Genomic DNA, 22,846 nt, shown 5'->3' with positions numbered 1-22,846 from the left:
TATCCTTTTTTTTTTTTTTAACAAGAACCTTACATCTAATCTCCTTTGCTTAGCCCTTTTCCTAACCCTTAACAACAACTTGTAACCAACTCTGCTAAACAATGAAAATTATCCCAGACCCAAAACCCATTTAAAAAAACACCAAAAAACCACCCGCCCCACACCACCTCTTTGGGAATGTGGGCATCTTATTCTTAAAATTGCTGCCTGCTGGAGATGGGTGAAGGTATCTTTATTCTGAAAAGAAAAATTTTGGGTTAATTTTCAAATTCTAGGAAAGCTAATCTACCTTTGTTGTCCAGTCTGTGCTTAATGCCAAAGTTCAGGGCTTATCTCAAGTCCTTATTCAAGTAGTCTTTGAAAGTGGATTATCTCAGCTAGCCATCTCAAAATTGCTCTGAGCAGTTTGTAGTCCAAAGCTGATCTGTAGATGATGTTTGTCAGCTTAGTGATATTATTATTGTCCTCGTGGAATTATTGTTGTTGTGGGGACCCATCTTCTTCCTGGAAACTTCAAATTTGATGTTAGGCCTGGCCATGATTTCCTGCAGAAAACTGATAAAGACTCAAACACAACGACATGTATAGGCAGCTAATTGAAGCCTTTTTTCTAGAATTAGTTAGTAGTCTATATGATCATTAATATCTTTTTTTTCTTTCTTTTTTTTTTTTTTTGGTTTTTCGAGACAGGGTTTCTCTGTGTAGCTTTGCGCCTTTTCTGGAACTCACTTGATAGCCCAGGCTGGCCTTGAACTCACAGAAATCCGCCTGGCTCTGCCTCCCGAGTGCTGGGATTAAAGGCGTGCGCCACCACTGCCCGGCCAACCATTAATATCTTAACAAAGTTTAAAATATATATATATATATATATATATATATATATATATATATATATAAATCTTGTAAATTTTGATATAAAATTCATACTTTAAGGAAAGTTTAAAGAATAAGAATTGAATCAAAGAATGAGATTATTAGTAATAGAATAGTCCCTAAGTTATTGGTTTTGGTTTTTGTTTCTGTTTTTTCTCCTGTCCCATATCAGAAGATGGCTCTTTCTTCTGGCATGATACAGGAGTTTGCATTTTCCTTTTAACAACATGCTTGAGTTTAAAGAAGGAGAGAGCCAGGCCGGGCGGTGGTGGCGCACGCCTTTAATCCCAGCACTCGGGAGGCAGAGCCAGGCGGATCTCTGTGAGTTCGAGGCCAGCCTGGACTACCAAGTGAGTTCCAGGAAAGGCGCAAAGCTACACAGAGAAACCCTGTCTCGAAAAACCAAAAAAAAAAAAAAAGAAGGAGAGAGCCATTCTCCAACTCCAAAGCCAGCTTTAAATTTTAATTGAACTGGGACTACAAGAAGACCAATAGTGTTAAATGTCTTTAGAGAAGAGCAGAAACAAACATTTAGGAAGACTTATGAAGTTTTACAGATGATATACCAATAGGCCATTTTACTCTTTTTCTTGGGACATTTTTTTCTAGATGATTTGTCCTTTTTCTTCAGATGTCTCATTTGTCCAATGTTCTTCAGATTCCTTAGCCTTCATTCTCCTAAAAGACAAAAACAAAAACCTTTCCCCAAGACTAACTTTGGGGAGGTTCCCTTTTGGCAAGTTATATCTGATTAAATGAAAAGGCATGTGTTAATGGTATGTTAGTTTAAATTGGATAGTCATGCTGGTTGATGAACTATCACCTCCTCTAATTAAGAGGTCTTTCTTGTTCAAATTGAACCTTTATCAATTTTGATGGTATCCACAGCTTATCTTTTCCTGTAGAAACAAAAGCAAAATCTCGTCCCCAACAAAGCACATATCCTGGTTTCCATTCTGAGGTCAGCACATCCTTAAAGTATATAAGCTGATTTAACTCTGTAGTTTTTTCTATTATCCAATGTCTCTCTACAGCTGTTGTTCCTTTCTCATTAGCATTGAGAAAATTCAAAGTTTTTCAAAATTCATTATGCAGTCTATTTCTGGGGGGTTTTGTTACCCCTTTCTATTTATTTAGCATATCCTTTAGAGTTCTGTTTGATCTTTCTATAACTGCTTGGCCTGTAGGATTATGTGGTATGCCTGTAATATGCTTTATATTGTAATAAGCAAAAAACTGTTTCATTTTAACAGAGACATATGCTGGAGCATTGTCAGTTTTAATTTGTGCAGGTATACCCATGATGGCCATAACTGCTAGCAAATGAGTGATTATAGAATCAGCTTTTTCAGAACTCAAAGCAGTTGCCCAATGAAATCCTGAATAAGTATCGATGGTATGGTGTACATATTTCAGTTTTCCAAATTCTGCAAAGTGAAACACACCCATCTGCCAGATTTCATTCCTCTGAGTACCCTTTGGGTTACATCCTGCTGGTAATGGCATCTGATTGTAAAAGGAACAAGTAGGACATTTCCTTACAATTTCCTTGGCTTGTTGCCAGGTTATGGAAAAATCCTTTTTTAAAACTCTACTATTGACATGATGTTTTTTTATGAAATTCTGAGGCCTCCAGCACATTTCCTATCAATAATTTATCAATCTCATCATTACCTTGTGCTAGAGTGCCTGGCAGACCCATATGGGATCAGATGTGAGGTATATATAAAGGATGACTCTTATTCCTGATTATGTCTTGTAACTGAATAAATAGTGAAGTTAATTCTGACTCATCAGGGATAAATTTTGCAGTCTCAATATGTAATACCACTCTTTCAGCATACTGAGAGTCAGTAACTATGTTGAGAGGTTCTGAAAAATCCATTAATACTAACAGAATAGCATACAATTCTGATTTTTGAACTGAATTATAAGGACTTTGAACCACTTTACTTAAATTTTCTGATTTGTAACCTGCCTTTCCTTGATGGTTTGCATCTGTATAAAATGTATGAACTCCAGATATGAGTTTTTCCCATACAATTTGAGGCAAAATCCAATCAGCTCTCTTTATAAGATCAATTCTATCACTTTTGGGATATTTGCTGTTAATTTCTCCCAAAAAATTACTGCAAGCTCTTTGCCAAGGTTCACTTTCTGCCCATAATTTTTCAAAGTCCTCCTTAGTTAAAGGAATGACAATTTCTGTTGGGTCTATTCCTGCTAATTGACGAAGTCTCAATTTTCCTTTCAAAATCAAGTCAGAGATGTTTTCAACGTAAGTTTTTAATTTTTTAAAAAGATTTATTTATTCATTATGTATGGTGTTCTGCTTGCAGAGTATGCCTGCAGGCCAGAAGAGAGCACCAGATCTCATTATAGATGGTTGTGAGTCACCATGTGGGTGCTGGGAATTGAACTCAGGACCTCTGTAAGAGCAGCCAGTGCTCTTAACCTCTGAGCCATCTCTTCAGTCCCCCAAGTTTTTAATTTTTTATTCAATTTATTTGGTAAAAATATCCATTCCAATATAATATCTTCGCTCTGCATTAAAATTCCTGTAGGAGAATGCCTAAAGTGTAAAATAACAAAAATGTAATCCAGCTTTGGATCAATACGATCCACGTGTCCTTCATGTACTTTCTTTTCTACCAAGGCCAATTCTTTCTCAGCTTCAGGTGATAATTCTCTTGGACTATTTAAGTCCTTGTCACCTTCTAAGGTTTTGAACAAGTTATTCAGTTCATCGTTTTTTTACCCCAACAATAGTTCGTAGATGAGAAATGTCTCCAAATAATCTTTAAAAGTCATTAAGAGTCTGTAATCAATCTCTCCTAATTTGTACCTTTTGGGGTCCAATTTTTTATAGACCTATTTTATATCCTAAATAATTAAGAGAATCTCCTCTTTGTATCTTTTCAGGAGCAATTTGTAATCCCCAACAAGGCAAAATTTTCTGTATTTCTTCAAACATTCTTTCTAAAGTATCTGCATTTGAGTCAGCTAGTAGAATATCATCCATATAATGATAAATTATAGATTTAGGAATTTTTTTACATATCACTTCCAATGGCTGTTGTATAAAATATTGGCACAGGGTTGGACTATTCAACATTCCCTGTGGGAGGACCCTCCATTGATATCTCTTAACCGGTTGAGAATTATTCTAAGTAGGCACCATGAAGGCAAATCTTTCTCTGTCTTTTTTTTTGTAAGGGTATTGAAAAGAAACAGTCTTTTAAATCAATGACTTTAAGAGGCCATCCTTTAGGTAATAGAGTAAGCAAAGGAATTCTGGACTATAGAGAGCCAATTGGCTGAATTACTTTGTTAATTGCTCTAAGGTCTGTTACCATTCTCCATTTACCAGATTTCTTCTTAATAACAAATACAGGAGAATTCCAAGGGCTGGTTGATTCTTCAATATGCTGAGCATTTAACTGCTCTTCTACCAGCTCTTCTAAAGCCTGGAGTTTCTCTGTTGTTAAAGACCATTGCTAAACCCATACAGGCTTGTCTGTTAACCATTTTAAAGGTAGAGCTGTTGGTGTCTTTGGAAGATCATCAGTTGTTGTGCCCTATCCTTGTACAATCTGGATGGCTGGTGACCACTCATTAGAATAATACCTTCTAATATTTCTCTCAGAAACATGTGCTAGTTTATGATTTGTTTCTGAGGATGGAGGGATGTTAATCTGAGTGTTCCATTGTTGCAACAGGTGTTGACCCCACAGGTTCATAGCTATGTTAGCCACATATGGTTTTAATTTTCTTCTCTGTCCTTCTGGACCTATACATTCGAGCCATCTTGCACTCTGTTTCACTTGAGATAATGTTCCAATTCCTAACAGCTGAACATTTACCTCCTGAAGAGGCCAAGTTAGATGCCAAAATTCTGGTGCAAGTATGGTCACATCAGCACCTGTGTCTACCAGACCAGACAACAAAACACCATTTATTTTTATTGTTAGTTTTGGTCTTTGTTCATTTATAGAAGTTTGCCAAAAAAATTTCTTTATGGTTTCTCCTGAATTTTCTGTTCTCTCTGTCTCAGCTGTTTCATCATCCCGAGCAGCCTGATTTATTCCAATAGGCATTTGGTTATTTAATTGTTCTGAGTAGGGGTTTCTTCTATGACTGCAGGAAAGGTCTGAACTGGATTTGCTGTGGGGGCCTGCCTGAGGCCCATCTCAGAGTTTCCCAACAGAGACAAAGGATTACTTTGTCTGTCCCTTGTTGATCTACATTCATTGGTCCAATGTTTACCCTTACCACAACTTTTGCATACTCCAGAAGGAAGAGGAATTCTGTTGCCATTGTTCCTTGAAGAAACATTGTTTCTAGGAATGCCCTGTTTACAGTCCCTTTTCAAATGTCCTTGCTTTCCACATCCAAAATATCTGACAATCCTCAAACCTCTTGAAATTGCTTCTCTTATCCACATGTCATCATGGCCATGAGACTCAACATTAAACGTGTCTCTAATCCAATCTTCCAAGGAAGAAGATCTTGTCTTTAATGGCCTGATTATTCTCTTGCATGCTGCATTCAAGTTCTCAAAAGCCAAAGATTTGATTATTATCTGGCTAGCTTCTGAGTTTGGGACCATTCTAATTACTGCTGAAGTCAGTCTTTGTAAGAAATCAGTGAAGGATTATTTTGGGCCCTGTATAACTTTTATGAATGACTCAGTTTTCTTTCTTCCTTCCTCAATTCTGTCCCATGCATTCAAGGCTGCCATTCGACATAGAATTAGGATTTGGTTATCATATAAACATTGTCTTTGTATTTCAGCATATTGGTCTTCTCCAACAAGGTGATCCTCAGAGATTTGCACACCTCTAGCCCTCCACTGATTTTTCTGTTTTTAGCTTCATCTCTGAACCACATACGCCACTGCAGCTGTGCCCCGGGTTCCAGGACAGCATTTACCGGCTCTCTCCAGTCCTGAGGTCTAATCTTATTACAAGTTGACCCGGACTTTAACATTTGCTTTACAAGTGGGGAATGTATGTAATAAGATACTATTGCCTCCTTAAATCTTCTTAAATCTAACATTTCAATTGGAGTCCAATTATTTTATGCATTCATTTGACCAGGTAGCTGCTGTACAGTTACCGGATAAATGAAGGGTGATTGTTTGAAAACAGGCTTTCTTTCTGTAACCTTATAGTCCAATCCTGTAATAATTTCACCGTTAAATTCTTCTGTCTGAATCTGAATTTCTCTATAATTAATTTTAACAGGTTTTTCTAAAGCTTTTATCTTGGCACTTAATTTGACTATCTTTTTAAATAGTAAAATAAGGATAAGGAAAGTAATAATGTGCATAATTGGTGTAATGTACATCCCATCATCATTAATCTTCTCATATAGTTGTTCCATTTTCAGATTGCCTAAAATTTCATCAAAGTCCAATTTTTATTCTAATGTACACATAATACCCATTTTTTAATTTTTTCTCTTTTAAGTAGTTTTTCCCTTTAAAATATCTGATATCTTAATTGATATCAACTCTGAGTAGAACAGTAGAAATCTGAGGGAATTTCAAAACAGCTACCTAGAGTCTGAGATGGGAATCCAGAGAGAGAGAGAGAGAGCGAGAGAGGAGAGGAGAGGAGAGAGAGAGAGAGAGAGAGAGAGAGAGAGAGAGAGAGAGAGCATAGCAACGTATTCTGGCTAAAAGCTTAAATCCAGCCACAAGCTCCTGCTTGAGCTGAGTCGAGCCTGGGCTCAGGCTTCCTTAAACTCCCACCTCGAGAGTTGCCGGCCGGGCCTGGGGCCTGTGAACTCTGGCCGAGTCAGTCAGACCAGGCGCCAGGCAGAGCCAGGCAGAGCCGGCCGAGTCTGTGGTTTTTAATGAATTCTTGCCATGTGGGCGCCAAATGTAGATGTAATTCTGAACAGTCTTATTAAATAAGAAACCAGGAGTCAAATGCAGAGTTAAAAGCCCAGAGATCAGAGAGCAGTAGCCAAGAACTGAGACCACCTTCTTACCACCTTCTGCCACTACCATTCTTCCCTGAGAAAGAGACCTACTTCCTGTGTGTCTGTATTTTTTATTGACTTTCTGTTCTGCTTTCTCATTGGTTCTAAACTCAACCACATGATCTCCTTATAACTGTCTGTCTATATAGACTTCCAGGTCTCTATGGTTGGTATTGAGATTAAAGGCCTGTATCTCCATGCTGGCTATGTCCTTGAACACACAGACTCTGCCTGCCATGTGATTGGGATTAAGGGCATGTGCTACCAGTGCCAGACTTCTGCTAATTGGCTTGCTATTAGCTCTGACCACCAGGCAACTTTACTTATTAACATACAAATAAAATTACATTTTAGCACGAATAAAATATCACCATACATGAGAACTGGAGTTTTAATCCCAGAACCATATAGTGAGCCAGGTGTCCTACAAACATCTGTAACTCCAACTACAAGGATACTGGTGTCTTCTGATCTCTGCAGGAGTGCACAGATACACACACATGCATTTTGTCTGAGTGTGTGCCCTAGAGGGTGGACACACACACACACACACACACACACACACACACACACACACAGGCACACCTTTTTGACAGTTTAGAATATCTAGATGATGAGCAGCTGAAACACTCAGGATGACACATAGAGACCAAATCCTCTCATCCCAGGTAGCTCCTCTGACAGCCTGCCCAGATGGCGACCACTGCAGCCAGTGTGGCTGTGGGCTCATGATGAGGTGACAGGCACACCCACACCAGGGGGCTTCAGTGGGGGTGGTAATGCTGAGCCCACAAAGCCTGACATCCCTTACCAGGGAGCCTGGCTGGCAGAGCAGCAATCTGCAAGGTCTTGTGTTTTTGAAATCAGTGTCTGGAGTGTGCAAAGCTGGGGTCACCCTATGGTGTTTCAAATGCTTAATTTTTGTTTTATTTTGTTATTGTTTTTCGAGACAAAGTTTCTCTGTGTAGCTTTGTGCCTTTCCTGGAACTCACTTTGTAGACCAGGCTGGCCTCGAACTCACAGAGATCCACATGCCTCTGCCTCCCGAGGGCTGGGATTAAAATCATGCACGTCATACCGAGAAAATCTTGTGGCCTGTCATTGTTTCTTCTGAAGGGTTTGTATCTTTGGAGGGCAAAAGTCACCCAGGCTTTCTTGGTAGGAAGCAGGGACCACATCTAGCATGTCAACACATGTGGCCTGTGACTACCACAGGGTGCCCTGGCTATGGGTGTGAAAGAAGTGTGTGGAGCCAGGAAGCCTCCAGTCCCACTATCACCCCATTCTCCGTATCCAACCTAGGCCTCAGGGGAGCTAGCTCTTTGGGGTATTGGAGCCGAGGACCAAGGCTTCCCCCAGGCTCTCAGTGACTTTTCTCCATTGGATGGCCTCCAGCCCAAATAGCTAGTTCTTCTTTCCTAAGTCAACTCCTGGTCCTAACGAACATGAGAAGTAGTTTGAGAGAAGCCCAGATCATACCATGGCCTTGTCCCGACAGGAAGCATGCATTCCCTTTACCCTAATGGTACAGTCCTCAGAGTATGGTGGCCAAAGGAGGCAAGTTGTTAAGGGCGGCATGGCCCCCAGGCAGTCTCCACACCTCCTACTTGTGAGGAAACACTCTGGATGGTCCAAGCAGACTACTACTCTCCATCTTCTTTGGAGGATCAGGGATGCTCTCTGAAAGTGGGGTGAAGCCCAGCAGGAGGACATGTCTCTCGTAGGCCTTGGTCTGCTTAAACATGATGTCAGTCCCATGCAGGTGATCCAGCACCCCCAGCACCCCATAGCACTGGTTGAACCTGAAGGATGGAAGAGAATGTCTCAGCTGAACCTGGTGGGAAGCTGTGGTTCTCCCTGGGTCCCAGCCCTCCTTCCCATGCTTAGCATCACCGTGCTGCCCGGCTATAACAGCATCCTGGAGCATTGGAAGTATTCCCTTTGAGGGTGGTCTAAGGTTTTTGTTAAAGTTGAGAGCCACTGTGTGATTATGAACTGGAGTATTGAACCCTGGGCCTTTCATATCGTGGGCAAGTGCCTGCCTGCCCTCTTCTGGGTACTGCGCATGACTACATGCACAGAGACCAGAGTGTGGGGCATTGATGTTCTCCACTGACCTTACCTCTCTTTACCTTGTTCTTCCTGAACCTGGAGTTCACCTCTTCACCAAATCCACTGACCTGGGTTCACCAAATCCCCAGCTATCCTGACTCCTCAGTGCTAGGGCTGTAGGTATGCACAGGACCAAAGCAGACATGTGGTGGGTGCTGAGATACCTCACTATAGAGACCCACGGTTGAGTCCTGGGATTAAAGGCCTGCCACCACGCCCTTCACACCTCTTTTTTTTTTTTTTTTTTTTTGGTTTTTCGAGACAGGGTTTCTCTGTGTAGCTTTGCGCCTTTCCTGGATCTCGCTTTGGAGACCAGGATGGCCTCGAACTCACAGAGATCCGCCTGGCTCTGCCTCCCGAGTGCTGGGATTAAAGGCGTGCGCCACCACCGCCCAGCCACACCTCTTTTCTTTGAGGGTGGAGTGGTTCAAGACAAGGGATGAGGCCTATTTTTGGTGTGGAAACTTTAATCCCACCACTTGGGAGACAGAGGCAGGAGGATCTCTGAGTTTGAGGCCAGCCTGGTCTACATGAGAAGTAGGATAGCAAGGACTACATGGAAAACCCTGTCTCAAAACCAAGGAAAGAGCCCACATTGCATAAAAGTGCCAAATTTTTATGCACACAGGTTCCAGGAGATGATTCAAGGCTCATGAGAGATTCAGCAGGCACAGAACCCAAATAATGTTTCCAAATAATTCCAAACTGCAGGAAGGACCTGGTGTCAAAGGGAAAGGAAAAAAGATGGAGGTGGCCCTACCTAGTTATCATCTTCCCTGTACCCAGGTGTCCCCCTGACTGGCTGACATTCAGATGGAGACTCCACTGTCTGCAGACACTTGGGTCTTGCAACAAGGGTGCTGTTGGCTTACTTGAGGTGGTGGTAGTCGTGGAACTCAGGTGAGGGCAGGAAAGGCAGGTGGTAGCCACAGTGGGAGATAGTGGTGATGATGAGGGCCAAGGACAACCACACAGTGATGGAGGACAGGTGAGAGCCCATTGCTAGAGGACCCACCATAACTGGCAACATGTTGGAAACCTGTAAGAGAGAGGATGATTCCAGGAGATGGAGGGACCCAGCTGGGTGTTCACTCTGCCCTGAGTGGTGCGGCAGGGAGACCTTGGCTTGTAACTTAGGACACTCAACTCAGCTTCACCTTCCTCTGGAGCAGAGTCAGTGTATAGAAGGTTGGGGAGAATAATGTAACACACACTGGGCACCTGGAATAGCTAAGAGATGGCAGCTTTTCAGTGGGAAGAAAGATTACAAGGGCAGAGAACCACCAGCCTCCATTCTGAGCTCCAGGGGCTGTATTTACCACGTGTTCAATAGGGTGGGCATAGAGTGAGATCACACCAATGGGTGCTGTCCATTCATGATGTTTCTTGTGAATTTTCTTGTACAACGTTGGGTGGTGAAGGAGCCTGGAAAGATAATTGATAGTTGGTAATTGCCAACCTGCCCTTTGCCTCCATCCTGAGCAGATCATCAGAAAGCAAAGGTGGGAATGAGGTCCACATCTGAGGAGCTGGCATCTACTCCTTGCCCTCCTCTAGTCTGACTGTGGACGATAAGGCAGGCTTATGTTGCCTGGTAACCCCAGTGGTGAAGGAAACTGATGCCATAAAGGACTCTCCGGAAGTGGATGGGAACTGACCCGGTCTCCCAAGCAGGGCAACTCTTCCTTCACTTAGCATCATGTCAGTTGGAGATTAAGTTGTGTCTCAGGCAATTATGGGTGTGGGGCCTGAGGACAGAGACATTCAGTGGCCTCTGCTGACCAGGGAGCTGTCCCAGGGTGAATCCAGCTGTGTGTATGTAGAGAACTCACCGATGTGAGTAGTAGAACAAGATTTCCCCCATGAGGGTGAAAAGGGCCAGCTCCACGAGGAACCAGTGGAAGGTGGGCAGGTCTCGGCAGCAGGGGTCTCCCCTCCACTTGAAGAAAGGGTAGAAGATGACCAGCATGGGAAGAGAGATCATAGTCTGGTTGAAAACAGCTGTGCGGATAGACTGACGCAGCTTCACGGGGTCCACCTGCCGGGAGACAGAAGGAATGGAGAAAGGGGACATGTGAAGTAGGTCTCTACCTGACCTGCTCAGGGTGGGCTTTTGGGAGTGATTGGGATAGTCCACAGTGTGGCGTTGGCCATGGTGAGCTGTATAGTCCTTGCCTGTCCTGGAGAATTCCTCACCAGAGCATAAGTCCTGTGGGTCAGGGTCTGCCACTACTGAGTTCTGGCCTACAGAACACCCAGTGCTCTACAAGGACAATGAAGCAAATACCAGTTAAACACATAGGAACAGATAAGCAGTGATGATTGGCTTAGCCATCTTGATGAAGGATTTCAGAAGAGGTCTCTGACCTCAGAGCAGGCTAGACTGTCCTAGCCACATAAAGGGAACAAGGCATCTGGATGGGTGTGAGGCCAGCATGGGCAGGTCCTCCATCTTAGCTCTACTTGTGGCCAATCCAGAGATGCTGAAAAACTGGTCCCATAAATAAAGGCTAAGTGGTCACTTTGCATTACCTAAGAACTGTCAGCCTCCACCCAGTGCCCTGGTGGCTACAGGATGCCCCCTGGGTATCTGAGAATTAGGACTAGAGAAACAGGATGGAGGAGTCAGCAGAAAGAGACTAGAAACAATAGGAGTCACCCAGTGTCTCAAACTTGTAACAGTTTAGGAAAAAGTTACAGAGTAAATGGTTGAATCTGAAATGGTGTGTGGATGAGTCTCCTATATTTTTCCTACATTTCTCGATGTTTACAACTTCCTTACTATTAAATGCTGGAAAAAAGACAGCCAAGAGGAGGGTCAGACACTGCATAGCCCGTTCTGAGAGGACATGGACAGTTCTGAGAAGTGCATAGACAGCTCTGAGAAGACAGTGTAGACCGCTCTGAGAAGTGCATAGAGGATTCTGAGACAGTGTAGACAGCTCTGAGAAGGTGCACAGAGGACTCTGAGACAGTGTAGACAGCTCTGAGAAGTGCATAGAGGATTCTGAGACAGTGTAGACCGCTCTGAGAAAGTGCATAGAGGATTCTGAGACAGTGTAGACCGCTCTGAGAAGGTGCATAGAGGACTCTGAGAAAGTGTAGACATCTCTGAGAAGGTGCATAGAGGACTCTGAGACAGTGTAGATGCTCTGAGAAGATGCACAGAGGACTCTGAGACAGTGTAGACAGCTTGAGTGCATAGTTGACTCTGTAGAGAGTTGTGCTTCATGGGAAGCATAACAGGAGGCGGTGTGGACTTGGGTTAAGTGGGGCAGGGGCTGGTTTTGGATTTGGAAATAGTCTTGGCTGCTGGAGAGATGACTGAGTACCAGCACTGGCTGTTTTTACAGAGCACCCAGTGAGATTCCCAGCATGCATATGGTGGCTCCTTACTGTCACTCTGGTATCTTCTTGTGGACTCTGGGTGCCCCATATGTGTGGTACACAGACATACATGCAGACAAAGCACCCACACACATTTTTTAATGTATTGAAACAGTCTCATGTAGGGAAAGCTGCTCTTGAACTCCTGATCTCTCCTCCTACCTCCCTCTCGATGCCACCATTCCAGCTCTGTGCCATCACACCCAGCCAAGGTTTGTGTTTTACTTTTTAGAGATGGGAAAAGTAAAGCATTTACGTGACAATTCAAAGAGAAATTAGCTGGGTTTTGAAAGAGACAGAATAGTAAGAAAGAGGGAAGCATGCAGAGTCATTTCCTGGATCAAAAAGGACAGGAGCCAGGAGACTGGCAGGCACAAGCCAGAACACAGCATGAGACCCAGTGCTGTTGGAGCTGGTTATGGGGCTTTCATTCCCTTGGTGCAGCAGGAGCCAGGTTAGGAAGGAGAGAATGGGAGAGTGTCTGTGTGGGCAGGCTAGGATGCTAGGAATGCCTGCCGCCATCAGCTCCCACTGCAGCCTGTTCCTAGGATCCTTCAAAAGTCAGCACCTCCCACAGCTAGCCAGGGACTAGATGGTCCCAAGCTCCTTCCTGATGTGTCCTCAGAAAGTCTGAAGCACAGGTGTGCTGCCCTGGAGTTTCATGGGTTGAGCTCTGCCTCTGCGGCCTGGAAAGCTGAAACTTGAACAGGTCCCTCACCTCTAGACCTTGGCCTCTGGGAGAAGCCCCCACACTGCCTACTGCTCTCTAGTCACTGCATACAGAAAGGTTTCCAGGTGGCACATGATATCTAGAGCTGTAGACTGCTGAGGATCTGTAGGAGCCCTGGAGCTGGAAAGGCCCAGGGTAGGGCTGGGACATGGCTTAGTGGGTAGAGGGCCTTCTTGGTGTCCTTGAGCCCTGGGATTGATCCTCAGTATCATAACATACTGAGGTGGAGGAAGGAAGATAGGAGTTCAAGGTCATCCTCAACTATATAGGAAGGTGGAGGCCGGCTGGGCCCAATGAGACCCTGTTTGGGTTGGGAGAAGGGAAGAAAGAGGATGTTCTAGTCTATGTCATGTGATACCCAGGGTCCATGACAAAGCTTCATCTGAAACATGACAGCCCCCACAGTGCTCAGCCTGAAGATGAAGGCATTTAGTCATGGTGGCTGCTCAGAGACAGAAGGTCTGCAGATGAAAGGGTCTTACAGGCCAAATACTGACACAAGGGCTTCCAGGCTGTTCTGCCAGGGGGAGCTGGAGGGGCCTCCCAGCTCTCTGGCGGCTGTCCTCTCAGGAGGGGACCATTTCACAGGGCTCCACCAGGACTCCTTTCCACCCTACTGCCTTCAGGGTCAGGCTGGGCAGACTCCTTGAGAGCAGAGGTGACTCATTGGGCACCTGGGCAGGTTAACAGCCAATTGCCAGGAGAGTTGGGTGGGGCTGAGGGAACAGCTTGTTTTCCTAATCAACCTCTGCAGGGTTGTGTAAGGGAAGATTGTCTGCAGGTTGTCAGAGCAGCAGGCAGGCAGGGCCAGACTGCAGTGTGGTGATTCAGCCCCTACAGTGAGCAAGTGCAGCTGCTAAGAAGCTGGAGCTGTTCCTGCCTTCCTGTGGTTATCTTGACAGCTCACTCTGCTGGCTGCCTTGGATGATGGTGGTGCATGCCTTTGATATCAGCACCTGGGAGGCAGAGGCAGGCTGATCTCTGTGAGTTCAAGGCCACACTGGTCTACATAGTGAGTTCCAGGACAGGCAGAACTACATAGAGAGATCCTGTCTTAACAAAAAAATAAATAAGGATTTGCTAACATGACTACCTCATTCATCCACGGTCTGCACCACCATCTGCCACAGTGAAGTTTCCTCCCTTGGGGCAGTGGATGTCTGGTTTCAGATCCATGGTCCCTGTGCCATGGGTAAAGTGCTGCTGGTGTCTCTGAGACAGCCCAGGCCAGGCTGAGGCAGTCATTTCTTTCCCTAATACGCTAAGCACAGTGTCATGAGGCATCCTGTGCTGGGAACAACAAGACCAGGACATTGGTGTAGACTGGTGACTGGCTGAGTGGCCTTTTCATTTTGTTTTTTTTACTGGTGTGTGTGTGTGTGTGTGTGTGTGTGTGTGTGTGTGTGTGTGTGTGTGTGTGTGTGTATAGGTGTCTCTGTGCCCTGATGAGCACCTGAAGGTCAGAATAAATGAAGTTTTTCTTCTTCCTCTGTGTGGGTTCCAGGGATCAAACTCAGGTCTTCGGGCTTGGCAGCAGATGACCTTACTTGCTGAACCATCTCACTGGCCTTTTCTTTTAGACAGGGTCTCATGTAGCCCTAGGTACATTCAGACTTCTCATGTAGTCAAGGATGACCTTAAACTTCTAATCTTCCTGCCTCCACTTCCCTGAATACTTGGATTATAGCTGCACACCCTTACATGGCATATGTGCTTTGGGGGTGGAACCCAGGGCTTCTTTCAGGTTAGACAAGCACTCTACCAACCAAGCACACACACACACACACACACACACACACACACACACACACACACACACACACACACACTCACACACACGCTCCCTTCTCTCTTAGCTGGATTCAGGTCACCTGGAAGGTAAGTCATCTTCTTGCCCTGACTCTGGTCCCTGCATCCCCAGACTAACAGCCGCAGTGACACTCACCGGCTCATTCTTGCCCAGTTGGATGCGGTAACAGGAGATGAAGGTGGGTTTTCCTGTGGTGTCCACCACCAGCAGGAGGCCATTGAAGCCCCAGAAGCAGAGCCCAGGCACCAGGGCAGCACCTGAGGCAGAGAGCAGAGGGTCCTAGAGCAGCCCTGGGTACAACAGTAGCTCACTAGGAAGTGACTGAACACCTGCATGGATCTGTCCCTGCCTGGTGGCACACTGCTTGTGTCCTAGCCATGGAATCTGGAAAAGTCACTAAATGTCCGTGTTTGTTCTGTCTTGTCTGTCTGTCAGTCTGACTATGTGTGTTCACCCCTCCCCTGTGTGTGTGTTTGTGACAGGGTCTCTCTGTGTAGTCCAGGCTGGCCTTGAACTCATTTCACCCCTGGCTTGGCCTCTCAAATGCTGGCATTAAAGGTGTGTCTCACCACACCTGGGGTTTTGGGTTTTGTTTTGTTTTGTTTGACTTGTTTAGAGGCAGGGTCTCACTCTGTCCTAGGCTGCTCTGAAACTCACTGTATAGTCCAGACAGACCCCAAACTCATGGCAATCCTCCGGCCTCATCTGCCTGCTGGGATAAGTGTTGCTGCTGTACCCTCTAAGCACAGTTACTGATGACATTTCATTTTGCTCTGAGCAGTGTTCCTTATGGATGGTGAAACAGTTTGCCTGCCTGGTCTATTATTCCCAGTGCTGACACTCCATAAATATTTTAGAAGTGGGACCTTGGTGGTGCAGGCCTTTAATCCCAGGACTTGGGAGGCAGAAGCAGGCAGATATGTGTGAGTTTGAGGCCAGACTCGTCTACATAGTTAGGTTCAGTACAGCCAGGGCTACACAGAGAAACCTTGTCTGGAAAAATCAAAATAAAATAAAAATCACAAGAATACCTGGGGGATAGAGAGACATGGCTCAACAATTAAGATCACTGGCTGCTTTTCCAGAGGACCCAGGTACAATTCACAGCACCCACATCGTGGCTCCCAACCATTTGCAACTCCAAGGAAAACCAATACCCTCCTCTGACCTCCCAGCTCATATATGAGCATGGTGCATAGACTCAAGCATACACACAAACACATACAGGAAATAAATTGTAATTTTAATCACAGGAAACATTTAGAGTAGCCTAATGCTCTGTGAGTAGGAGATGACCTAAGAGTCCTTCACATGACAGAACAGAGCTGCCACTTTGAAATATTAAGCCCTTGCTCACGGGGCAGTTGGCTACAAGTTTTCAGCAAAAACCTTGGTTAAAAACAGCAGGTTGGGCAGGTAGTGGAGCATGCTGTAATCCTAACAGTCAAGAAGCAGAGGCAGGAGGATATCTGTGAGTGAAAGTACAGCCTGGTCTATAATCTGAATTCCAGGACAGCCATGACTACATAATGAGACCCTGTCTCAAAAAACACAACAAGCAGGGCAGTGGTGGGGCACGCCTTTAATCCCAGCACTCGGGAGGCAGAGCCAGGAAGATCTCTGTGAGTTCGAGGCCAGCCTGGTCTCCAAAGTGAGTTCCAGGAAAGGCACAAATCTACACAGAGAAACCCTGTCTCGAAAAACCAAAAAAAAAAAAAAAAAAAAAAAAACAAAACACAACAAGGTCAAGTAGTGGTGGCTACAAGTCTAATCCAGCACTAAGGAGGCAGAACCACTAGGATCTCTGTGAGTTCAAACCAGCCTGGTCTCCAGAGAGAGAGCCAGGACAGGTGCCAAAACTACACAGTGAAACCCTGTCTTGAAAAAAACCAACACCAAAAACAAATAACCCAACAAGAAGCAGCAGATTGAAGCCACAAACAGGTAAAGGCATTTGCAGCAAGCTTGACACCTGAGTTCAGTTCCCAGTACCACATGGTAGAAGGCAAGAACCAACTTCTGCAATTGTCCTCTGACCTCCACATGCGTGCTCTGGCATGCTCATGCCTCCTTCATAGGCACATGAAATAAATATAATAATGATAATAAAACGACAACAACAAATGATAATGAACTAGTATGGGGAAAGAACAAGTGTGGAGTCCAACACACAGCCCTCAACTTGCATCCTCACCTATAAGGAACAGCATCCACTCGTTGCCTTCAAATGTAGACAGCAGTTTCTCCCACTGGGTCTGCCAAAAGTAGCCAGAAGCACCCCAAAACCTCTGAAGATGCCTTGGAGAGAAAAGCATTTACATGGTTGCGAGCAGATGGGGAAGCCAGTTCTTTCATGCCCTGCCTCCACCCCAAAGATGTGGGGCATGCTTACCATGTGACTGAGTTCCAGAAGGCTACAGACAAGAGCAGCCCAGAGCCCAGGATGAGAGCTGTCCTCCTCATGGAGCCCCAGATGTGTCCTTCCTGCAGGAGGTGAGGGTGTCAGGCCGATCAGGCTCCTGCTGGGAGCAGGTGGATGACCTTTCCCTGTCTGTGGAAGGTCCTTCCCTACCAAGGGCTCTTGGCTGTGTCTGGGTGTGTTTGTGAAAACCAGGACTCTAGACTGGGGGAGGGAAGAGGATTGCTCCAACTTCAAGATACTGTTGAGCAATGTTGCCGCCCAGATCTGGATGGAAAAGGCATTGAACAGCTGTGCCATGTGTATGTCATCAGACCTCATGGCAAAGGTAAGGAGCCACTCAGTGTGTCCTGGAGTCTCCTTTTCAATGGTCACAATTACAGGCAGGTATGGTGGCACACAACTGTAATCCCAGCTCTTGGGAGGTGGGCACAGGGAGATGAAGAATTCAGTGTCGGCCTGGCCTGCTTGAAACCCTGTCTCCAATTGTTCACTGACAACCACTGGATTATGGCCCTTACACAATGTCCAAAACATTCTAAACTAGAGGTCATAGAAGGCATGAAGACCAAGTAGCAGGGTCCCAGGCCTCTCCCAGTGTCACACCCACATCCCTTGTACTGTAGACATGGATGACAAATGTCACAGCACACTCTTCCTCAGCCTGCTGTGCTCTGCTTATAGTCCTTCAGAGGACATAATTAGCAGGGCAGTGGTGGAGCACGCCTTTACATCCAGCACTTGGGAGGCAGAGGCAGGTGGATCTCTGAGTTGGAGGCCAGCCTGGTCTACAAAGTGAGTTCCAGGACATCCAGGGCTACACAGAGACACCCTGTCTCAAAAAACAACAAACACATAGGACATACTGGATGTAGGGTCTCTATGATGTGGACACCAGGTCTCACTCCAGCTAATGACTAGGACAGACACGGAACTTTCACGGAGCTGACCTGAGAGGACACTACTTTCTTCCAGACTCAAGACCCGAGGGCCATATGGTTTCATGGGTCCATTCCCAGAAACCTGAATCTTCAAGTCAGCTCTCAGCCCTGTCTATTCTACTCTCCATCCAAAGATAAAAAGTCCTTTTCACAGCCAGTGAAGGTACACGTTAGGGCACAGCCTCAGGAATGCACTCTCTCGTCTCTCCTTTCCTACTCTGAAGTCTCTTTCTCTACCTGCCCTCTGTCTAGATTGGATTGCCCCAGACCAATCACAACTTGTACTGTGTGTGTGTGTGTGTGTGTGTGTGTGTGTGTGTGTGTGTGTGTGTGTGCGTGCGCACATGCCAGATGCCATCCCTGGGTGTTGATCCTCAGGCCTGCCCACCTTGTCTTTTGCAACAGAATCTCTAACTGGGACCTGAAGTTCACTGATGAGGCTTGGTTGGCTGGCCAGCAAGCCCAAGGTCTCAGGCTGTGTTTTCCTCCCCAGGGCTGGGATTACAAGTACATACTGTGGTACCCTGCCTTTACATCCCTTCTGGGGATTGAACTCGGTTCCTCATGCTTACATGCAAGTACCTTAATGACCAAATCATCTCCCCAGCCCAAGAACTTCTTCTCTGACACAAATCACTCTAACTTTGACAAGCTTTTTGGGCTGTCCCAGTGAATCCCTTTTAGTGTTCTGAGGACAATTCAGCGACTTTCTGGACTGTTACAGGATTTTTTATTTGTTTGTTTGTTTGTATGGGTTTTTGTGTTTTTTTGTTACTGTTTTTGTTTTTGAGACTTGGTCTCACTGTGTTGTCGTAGAACTCCTTATGTGAACCAGGCTGGCCTTGAACTTACAGAGATCTGCCTGCTTGCCTGCTTCTGCTTCACAAGTGCTGAGATTAAAGGTATGGTCACAGTTGGGGATTTTTTTTGTTTCTTTTTTTGTTTGTTTTAGTTTTTAATTTTTGAAACATTTTCTCTGTGTAGCTCTGGCTGTCCTGGAACTTGCTCTGCAGATCAGGCTGATCTCAAACTCACAGAGATCTGCCTGCCTCTGCTTTCTTAGTGCTACAATTAAAGGCATTCACCAGCACTGCCCAGTCAGTTTGGGGATTCTAAAGCTCTTGGATTCAATAAACTGCATTAGTCAATGAAAAGTTGAATTTCAGAGCTGGGTCTGGTGGTACACGCTCAGACACATAGAATAAAATAAATCCTGTTTTAAAATTACAAAAAAAATAAAAAGAAAGGGTGAATTTCATCTACAGGATTGCTCAGGAGGGTTTCCTGAGCTCTGCAGCAGGCCAGATAAAGAACAATGGTCCCCTTGGAGTGCAGGGACATGCAGTGTAGAGCTGAGCTGGGTCAAAGGATGTCCCTCCACCTCTCAGTGCATGGCAGCTTTATTGTCTCTACAGCAGTTGAAGAAATGACCAGTTCCAAAGCTCAGGGCTGAGACAGAGAGAAGAGGGTCAGTGTAAAAGGTTATGAACTTTCCAGCTCTCTCTCTCTCTCTCTCTCTCTCTCTCTCTCTCTCTCTCTCTCTCTCTCACACACACACACACACACACACACACACACACACACAGAGATAGAGAGAGATGAGATGAGAGAGAGAGAGAGAGAGAGAGAAAGAGAGAGAGAGAGAGAGAGAGAGAGAGAGAGAGAGAGAGAGAGAGAGAGAGAGAAGCAAGTACATTGTGTAGTCATAAAGGGGTTTGGATCCTGGTGCTCTGTGCCTGGTCACTAAAATGAAAATATCACCTTGGAGCAGCCACCCCTGAAGCCTTGGACTGTATAGAAAACATAAAAGAGCCAGGGACTGGTGGCACACATCTTTCATCCTCACACTCAGGAGCCAGAGGCTGGTGCATTTCTGATTTTGAGGCCAACCTGGTCTACATAGAAATTCCAGGACAGCCAGGACTATGTAGAGAGCAAAAGGGAACAGGAGACTATGGAGCCCCCAGGGAGGAGCTACCCTTAACCAGCACAGTGGGAGAGCAGGTGCTTACCTGGTTGGACTTCCCATGATGTCTTGGGCTTTCCATGTCTCCTCTCATCTGGAAGACAAAGCACAGGTTTTGGAGTCCCTGCCACATGCCGCTGGGGAGGGGACAGTGAAGGAGGACAAGGCTGGCACCAGACAAACTGATCCTAAAACTTATACTGGGGAAATGAACAGTAAAGAGCTAAGAAAATGCCAGAAAGAAAGAGCGTTGGGAGGGGCAAAGACAAGGACTGTGACTCTTCCAACACTGAAGGCAGAGCTTCATACAAAACTGACTGGGGGCTGGAGAGATGGCTCAGCAGTTGAGAGCCCTGGTTGCTCTTGTGAGGACCCAGGTTCTGTTCCTAACACCCACAGGATGGTTCAAAACCATCTGTAACTCCAGTTCCAGGAGATCTGATGCCCTCTTTGGCCTCCTTAGGCATCAGGCATGTATGTGGTACATATACTTACATGCAGGCAAAGCAATCATACACTTACATCCTTAAAAAAGATTATGTGCAGGTGTTTTTGTGTGTTGTGGGTATTGCACATGAGGGCAGGTCCCTGTGAAGCCTGAAGAGGGCATCTCACAGAGTGACTGGAGGTGGGGCTACAGGTCATTGTGAGACAATGAATGTGACTTCTGGGGCCTGAACTGGGTCCTCTGAAGGTGAGGAACACTCTTATTGACTGAGCCATTTCTCCAGCGCTGCCCTTTCCCTTTTCTGTACTTCTTGGTTGTTTTATTCTATTTAATTAGGAGTGTACATGAGTTCTTCTCAATTGTTGACTTTTGTGTCAACAGTTCTCTGGGAGGAGTTGGCCTGGGGACAGCTGGCACATGCTGAGAGCCCTCGGGGTCTAGTGCCTGCCTTGATTTGCCCCTGGCCTAGCTAGTGAATAGCCTGTTTGTTTTATGACAGAGCTTTAATAAGTTCATGGTAAGATACTCAGTTTCACTACCTTTAAGAGACAATGAGCTGTCACCTCACACTGGTTAGGGACAGCTGCTGTAAAAAATGCAACACAGGGCTGTGGGGGTGGCTTAGTGATGAAGCTGGTGTGCAGCATTCAGGAATTTCAGGGTTCCAACCCCAACAGCAGACAGAATGATGCAAGAGTTCCTGTATTCCCAGCACTCAGCAGTCAGGAGGATAGGAGTTCAGAGTAAGGAAGTTTAATGGGATCCAGGTGTAGTGGGACACAGTTGTCATCTCAATGCTGGGGTGTCAAGGACAAAGGGACCCCTGGGCTCATTGGCTAGCCAGTCAGGCTAGCTGAATCAGAACACTCCATGTTCAGTGAGAGATCCTGCTTCAAAAGTTAAGGTGGATAGTCTGGCATGGTGGTGTATGCTTTTAATTTTTAGTTACAGTGTTGGGAGGCAGCCAGGCTACATAGTATTAATGAGGTGAAGAGTGATTGAGGAAGATACCCAACTTCAACTGTGGACTACACACACACACACACACACACACACACACACACACACACACACACACAACTTCAACTGTGGACTACATACACACACACACACACACACACACACACACAACATCAACTGTGGACTACACACACACACACACACACACACAAAACTTCAACTGTGGACTACACACACACACACACACACACACACACACAACTTCAACTGTGGACTACACACACACACACACATACACACACACACACACAACTTCAACTGTGGACTACATACACACACACACAACATCAACTGTGGACTACACACACACACACACACACACACACACAACTTCAACTGTGGACTACATACACACACACACACACACACACACACACAACATCAACTGTGGACTACACACACACACACACACACACACACACACAACTTCAACTGTGGACTACACACACACACACACACACACACACAACTTCAACTGTGGACTACACACACACACACACACACACACACACACACACACACACTTGCAGACACACAGAAACTGTCACTGAAAACTAGGTAGCAATTTCTCTTTGTCTCTGGTAGGCACTCCCAGCATGGTCTGATTCACAAGGCCAGCAGACCAGCCCAGAGGAATAGGTCACCATCATCCCAGGGCCCACCCTGTTGTTGCCTGGGGCCATACCCAGCTTCAGGGATTTAGGTCTCCTAGCCCAAGGTGGGACAAGGGGAAGGATCCTAGACCTATGGAAATGAGGATGCTTGGTGTTGTGTAGTCTCCTGGGCCTGTTTATCCCCTGCCCCTTGGGGAGCTCTTTCCTGGAGGTGCCAGGCAGGGATGAGGGAGATGGTACTAGGACCCGACAGGGTCATATCTATACCACAGGGAAGCCTTGGGGACCCTTTTCAGTGAACACTCCAGGACTGAAGCCTTGGTCCAAACCTGAGGTAGATGCATCTGGCCATTACATCAGTAGCTGGCTTAGAAAGGGATTGTGAAGCATAATCTTTTGAGGCAAGGCTTTAGTAGCTCAAGCCAGCATTAAACTCGACTTGGAACTTCCTCCTGCCTTCATCACCCATGTGCTGGGATTACAGGCAGAAGCCTCCACCCCTAGTTGTACAGTCTGGGGTCAAACCCAGGGTATCATG

At 45.7% G+C, this 22,846-nt stretch overlaps 1 protein-coding gene across 1 annotated transcript; it reads right to left on the bottom strand.

The window, feature by feature from the left end:
- Positions 1 to 6,811: 6,811 nt before the first annotated feature.
- On the bottom strand, positions 6,812 to 20,316 carry LOC128122881 (fatty acid hydroxylase domain-containing protein 2-like). The gene is made up of 8 exons (XM_052758692.1): positions 20,273 to 20,316; positions 17,293 to 17,384; positions 17,095 to 17,198; positions 15,036 to 15,157; positions 10,806 to 11,011; positions 10,293 to 10,398; positions 9,846 to 10,012; positions 6,812 to 8,663 (listed from the first exon to the last, which is right to left on the bottom strand). Exons 1-8 carry the CDS (start codon positions 20,306 to 20,308, stop codon positions 8,465 to 8,467), a joined length of 1,032 nt encoding a protein of 343 aa, XP_052614652.1. The 5' UTR covers positions 20,309 to 20,316; the 3' UTR covers positions 6,812 to 8,464.
- Positions 20,317 to 22,846: the final 2,530 nt, after the last annotated feature.

This window comes from Peromyscus californicus, unplaced genomic scaffold (assembly GCF_007827085.1).
Source record: "Peromyscus californicus insignis strain IS unplaced genomic scaffold, ASM782708v3 Scaffold_3__1_contigs__length_106647218, whole genome shotgun sequence".
Taxonomy (NCBI): domain Eukaryota; kingdom Metazoa; phylum Chordata; class Mammalia; order Rodentia; family Cricetidae; genus Peromyscus; species Peromyscus californicus.
The sequence above is the reverse complement of the archived record's forward strand: the minus strand, read 5'-3'. Positions and strand labels throughout refer to the sequence as shown.